The 6,473-nt window shown below is 34.6% G+C and overlaps 1 protein-coding gene across 1 annotated transcript in view; it reads left to right on the top strand.

Moving 5' to 3' along the window:
- The first annotated feature begins 581 nt into the window (after positions 1-581).
- Positions 582-6,473, top strand: part of LOC106460052 (filamin-A-like) — a 96,619-nt gene continuing 90,727 nt past the window's right edge. Inside the window, 1 exon segment of the mRNA XM_013919740.2 lies at positions 582-1,161. Coding sequence (XP_013775194.1) covers positions 804-1,161 — 358 coding nt within the window. The 5' untranslated portion in view covers positions 582-803.

Below are 6,473 nucleotides of genomic sequence, written 5' to 3' on the forward strand. Positions count from 1 at the left end.
GAGATGTTCCCATCCCACAGGTTAATGGGACCAACTACCTGTAGCGCCACCTTTTAAACTGCACGTTCTTACAAAATGTCATTTGAAGTAGGTCAACACTCACTTGCAGGGTTTCCGAAAACATACTGTGCACAAGCCTATCTTCGTTAAAGCCCCATCTTACAAGTTTTATCCAGTTTTTCGTCTTTTTATAAGTGTGGGTAACAATGATAATCTCTAAATTCTAATGACAATTTTATCACATTCATGAATGGCTTCTGAAACTTACAAGCTATAAAATTGTATTTCAAGACACCTGTAACAGACTTAGGTTATTCTGCACGTGGATCGCCAGAGTAACCAAATACAGGTTGCTGACTGGCTAGCGGCGTCATGCGGCCACGCCCTTAAGCGAAATACACAGCGTGAAGTAAATACCTTTTTCAGCGGCAGCGTTCCGGTCTTAACCATGCCAAGTAAGATCATGCTGTAGCTAGAAGGACGAGTTGTGGTAGTTGTAACAGAACCGTAATAGACGACAGGTGTTGCCAAGACACTGCTGTTAGAGGGAGTTTCAGTAAGCTGACGCTAGTTTCAATTCTGTTGTTATAACGTTTTTAAATCTCAAGTTATTTCATTTCTCCTTCTATGACCAACTAATTGAATGTAAAACTTAGTACGGTTAATCAAACGCTAAGCTGATAAATCTTGTGAAGTCCTCTCTTTAACTTAAGACTAGGTGGCGTCTCTGCAAAACCGTTACTCACAGAATATGGTGTTTAAAAGATACATTGTTGTTAGAGGTTTTTAGGTAATAAAAAACGATGGATAGCGACGAAACTGCTGAACAGAACTCTAGTCAAAGTGGACTGAAAGCTCGATCTCTTGAAGGGCACGCAGCACTGGCCATGAGTATCAAAGGAGATGAATATATGTGGATTGAAATTCAGGAGAAAACTTTTACGAATTGGGTAAATGAACAACTTCGACCACTGGGATCGACTGTCACGAATCTTAAGACAGATTTTGGCGATGGTCTTAAATTAATTGCTCTCATCGAGGTTTTACAGAAACGGAAACTAAAAAAGATTAAAAGGCCAATAAACCAGCATCAATACTTAGAAAACGTCCAGATCGCTCTTAATGCCATGGCAGCGGATAATATTAAATTGGTGAATATCGGTAAGTTCAATAGAAACATAATTTATCGAATAGGTTGTTAATAAAATATTTAGTGAAGTATTTGACATTACCCTATTATAAATTAATCAGAAGGCAAGAAGTAGCAGTAGAACATCTTTGACAATATTAATATTAATATTACTAATAAAGAGATTCAAATTTGTATTTAATAATAGAGACGTACGTACAGTACTTTGTAGCATCAGTAACACTGGCAAATTGGCCATAGCCAGTTTTAAGTTTGACTATTCTTTATAATTAAATGTTATTTGGATTTATACTAACCCAAGTTAATACTCGACTTTAGAAAATTACAATTTTGATGACTTGATTCAGTAACTTACCTTAAAACTAAAAGTTAAATGTGTTTGAAACATTAACTTTTATTATTTGAAAATTCCACGATATTTTAATGTGTTGTGGAGTTTTCATCGTTAAAATCATAAAAAAAGGCAAATTACGGGCATGTTTTAACGTTATATGTATTGTTACATTGCTTGTTTAATATTTAAAAAAAAATACTACAAATATTCCGTTTTTTTTTATATATTATATCCTCTCTTTACAATCGCTTGGCGTGACGTGGACTAGTTTGAGGGGACAGCGCCATCTTTGAATATTGTTCTTATATTTTAAGTTATCTTCGAAGGCTATACAACATTGTTGATTTCGACTATTCTTTAAATTCAGACCGAATAACATTTTACATTTATTTGAGAAACTTGTATAGCATTTCAAACCGGAAACGTAATAAACATTTTTTTGGTAGCATGACATATGATTTCCACGCTATTTAGTACTCAATTACGCAGTATTAAAAAGAAAGAGAACAATGCAACAAACGAACAAACAAAGGTAGCAACGCCGCTGTTGATATTACCAATAATTTATATAGAGATAATGAAATTACGATAACAGTATATTATATGTGTAATTATAATCCATTACATGTAAAACCTTGAAGTAATAATCCCCGGGATTTCGACATGCGAGATTTTCTGTAAGTTTAAAGCTTAAGCATTAAATTAAAATGTCCTTTCTGGTTTGATTAGTGTCAATCATAAAGCTTCACACTGGGTTCTATCTGTACACTGCCCTACACGGGTATCGAAAGCCGATTTTTAGCGTTGTAAGCCAGCAGACTTACCGTTGAGCCAGGAAGTCTGCAGCTCGTACTAGTAGTAGTAGATTACAAAACGTGTATGTTCGAATTAGTTGCTTCAACAGTTATGTATTTTTTTATTGGACATATTTTCGCAGTCTTCCAGTTATTAATGAATGTTTCATTTTTTCGAAATACTGTTTCCCTGAGTTTTAGACTAAAATAGTAAAGTTAACTGCCATGAAAATAATATACAATTCATTCACTACTCTTAAGACGAATTGGAAAGACGTGATTTCAACAATGCCAGGAATTTCATAATAGTAGGAGATTAGTTTATCAGAACCAAAATCTTGGGAGTATCTACAAGCTTCCTTCCCTAAGGCACTCTGTACACGGAAGAGAGCGTCCCAAGGTCATTGAAAAAATACCCAAAATATTGAGTTCCAATCAAATTACGAAACTCACAAACACTCCATCTTTTATGTTTTTATCTTCATAGCTACATAACTATGGTAAAAATGCAACCAAAAATAGTTTGAAAAATCTAGGTAAATAAGAAATGTTTGTTTATTTATCTAACTTACGTAAGTTCTGGGTAAGACAGCGGGATTTCAATTTTGCGAATCTTTTCGCATTTATTTCATTTTTTTTTTTAACGTACCACGTAGGTGTGTTCTGAAACACACTTCAGGTACTAGTGAAAATGTAAATAAGATGTATTCCACCCAAATCAACTAGGACGAATTGCAAAGATAGTTCACCATCTGTATCTTTAAAGGTTTACTGCTGAATTACGCATAATATATTGTACATTAATAACTTTTCTTTTTCCTTTGCATTTAAGAAATTTGTCTAATTGGCTATTTTGTTAAAACCCCAGTGATATTTATATTTTTATGGACGTGATTAAACGCACAATCGCTTTTTAAATTAACAATATTTACTTATTTTATTAAACCGTTTCCTCTATGGTATACATGACAAAATAAAGTAATACCATCACTTGACCTTCTGAAGGTCGCTCATTAGGTAGAAACCACATATGAAGTTTTTTAATATAAAACGAAAATTATCAAACATTTTGTTTTAACGCTTCTGGCCTGTCCCGATCTTCTATACCAACTTAAACTTTCTCCATCACTATGTAAACACTCGAAATTTAACATTACAGTAAGTCCTCTGAATCATAGGTACATACGAATGCAATTATCATGCTACATCTTAAGCCCGAAATCGTTAATGCAACATTTGATGAATTAATTTAACAAAAGTAATATATTTCAATGTACATTTTAACTTACTCGTTACGATTTCTTTGAACCGGATGCTAGAAGTTGCCGCTAACTAATAGTAACATTAGGCTAAGTTAAATATAGCATTTATTACACAGATTCCGCGTATTTCCCACGAGAACTATCAGAATTTTATGTTACATCTATCACATTGTTTCTCAATAGAAAATTGAGGACATCAACTTCAAAATATGATCAAACACTGTTGCACCAACCTAAAAAGGCGGAACGAAATACTGTTCATGATTACTGCAGACGCGGATTACCGTGACCTTCGCAGGACATTCCAAGCGGTTGTTTTCCGCATGAGATGAGAGCTGAATCGCCTTAAGCCGTGTTGTACCTGTGCTGTGCCGCGTGGCGAAGAAGTACGTGATGTTGGGTGCACTAAAGGCTGTTTGCACGCTCTCTCCCACAAACCACACTTAAACGACAGATTCTTTATAGATAAAAGTTTAAACCTTAATTAAATATAAAGAAGAAGAGTGTACGTATGTGAATGTTCAACATCAAAATAATTTAAACTCACAACACGCGCCATTGAACGGATAAGTTATATTCATTTAAAACTTTTCATAATATTTTTTCTTTTAATCAGCATCAAGTAAATATGATACAATTGTTTTTGAATAGTTAAAATCTTGTTTGTGATGATTACTTTGTTACCTTTTCAGTTGCAACTATAATGTATTAAGGTATTGTGTTAATTATTACAACTTATACCATGCTTAAACGTTTCATTAAAATATTAAGAAAATAAATATTTTACATTTTTTTCTTCATATACAACTTAAGTTTTCTGGTTCGATGTCACTAGATCTTAGTACGCCTGGCGATTTTGGGCCTACGCAACGACATCATTCTCATTGTATTCTGTTAAATCTATTCTATTCAACCATTTGGTCCTTCAAAGCTGCCTTCACACCCAACTATTTTTTGGAAAATGATCTGCCCCCTCCCCTTAAACTCTTCTAACGTGCCGCCCTACACCACGTTTGATGCATATTTATTTTGTAAGCCAGTCAGCGTGTCAGAAAAATAACTGTTATAAAACTGAAGCCTAGCCTTTCCTAAATCTTGAATTTGTGCCCTCTCGTTCTATTGTAAGTCCGCAGACATGCCGCTGTGCCACTGGGGGGCACATTGAAGGGACTTCAAATTTGTTGAGAAATATAGAAACCACTCTGTCACGTGCTTAAATACATTTCAAGTGAGTAAGAGAAATAGATTTCATAGTTTTCTTTCTGAACAGTTAAAAATCAAAACCGAATGAAATTTTAACAACATGCTTTAAAGCAGCTGTTTTCAATCTGCGATTCTCAGATCACTGGCGGTTTTTGGAAAGATTGCATAATTACGGAAAGGAAGTGGCGTCATATTCGAGATGAGAAAAATAAAATGCAGGTGTTCCACGACAAATTGTTTTAGAACCACTGCTCTAAAGGGACTGACTATATTATTTCATTTTGAATATATTTTACCTCAATCATCACCTTATAGATATTGTGCAGAGGAGTATTGCAAGTTATTTTGTGGAATTTAATGACTACTAACATGAATTAGAATGAACGAAGGAATGTTTTCGATATTTAGTTAATCAAACATTAATAAAAGACTGGAAGGAGAATGTGGTTTTTATATTTAATATTGGTCAAAATTCTTGCCTCACAACAGGTATGGCAGATTTTCAAGTGTATATAATGTTCCCCATCACACCGAACATACTCGCCCTTTCAGCCGTGGGGGCGTTATATTGTAACGGTCAATCCCACTATTCGTTGGTAAAAGAGTAGCCCCAGAGTTGGCGGTGGGTGGTGATGACTAGATGCCTTTCTTCTAGTCTTACACTGCTAAATTAGGGACGGCTAGCGCAGATAGCCCTCGTGCAGCTTTGCGCGAAATCCATAACAAAGAACAAAGAAAGTATATAATGTATGTGACTTCTAGAGTGTATGCGGAAGCGTAAGTAAATTTTCCTCGTTTTACTATCCATACACCTTTCCCTGTGTTTATGTGTGTGTGGGGGGGGGGTTTGTCATAGTTCTACTAAAAGGTCTAAGCATAGTAAAAGCTCTCGAAAGTATAACTTTCTCTGTGAGACCCTGTCAACACTGCAGTAATAAATGTATTAATATTATATATATATATATATTTGGAACGATACTATTATAAACGTATATGTAACCGTCATCAGAAGGCAAAATTAAATAGAATCAGGTCAAAAGAACTGTCGTAAAAAATACGAAACAGCAGGCATGTATGCAGTGATAAAAATCATTGTTCAAAAGTTTTTAATTTCCTTGGTACAGATGAAAACATTATTTAAAAATAGAGAGGAAAAAGAAGGAGTTGTGCGTTTTTAAAATGTGAAAAATGGGCCAATGATATAGCTGGTACTTTCAACTTAGAAAAAAACAGTCTTTGTAATATTTTTAATGCACTGACTTCTCTTATAATCGGGTAGTATCTGCAGAATAACTGCAGGATCAACAGAAAATTTGTTGCGGGAGTAACTGAATTCTTTGACTTTTGACTGAGTTTATCAAAAAATGAAACACAGTCAAAATGCAAAAATTAACGTATTTATGGCGGCTTTACTGGAGGTATGAGAATCTCAATGAAAAAGTAAACATCTCTATGAGTCTGTGTGAAGATATGCTCCAGACGAAAATAAAAAGCATTACAAACACAAAAGAATAATATTGTTACGACAGCGGAAGTCACGTGATGAGATTCTAGAAGGATCATGAATTGTCCTGGCAATTCTAGTCGGTACCAGGCGCCCTCTTTTTTAATATATAAGCCCGACAAATAAAGCAGAATTAGACAAATATAGAGATAGATAATTGAGTCAAGCGAGCAGTAGGCACCGTAAGTAAAGTGCATGAATCGTTGTGAATTATAGCGTGTGTTTA

The sequence above is a fragment of the Limulus polyphemus genome, unplaced genomic scaffold (genome assembly GCF_000517525.1).
Source record: "Limulus polyphemus unplaced genomic scaffold, Limulus_polyphemus-2.1.2 Scaffold32, whole genome shotgun sequence".
Lineage (NCBI taxonomy): Eukaryota > Metazoa > Arthropoda > Merostomata > Xiphosura > Limulidae > Limulus > Limulus polyphemus.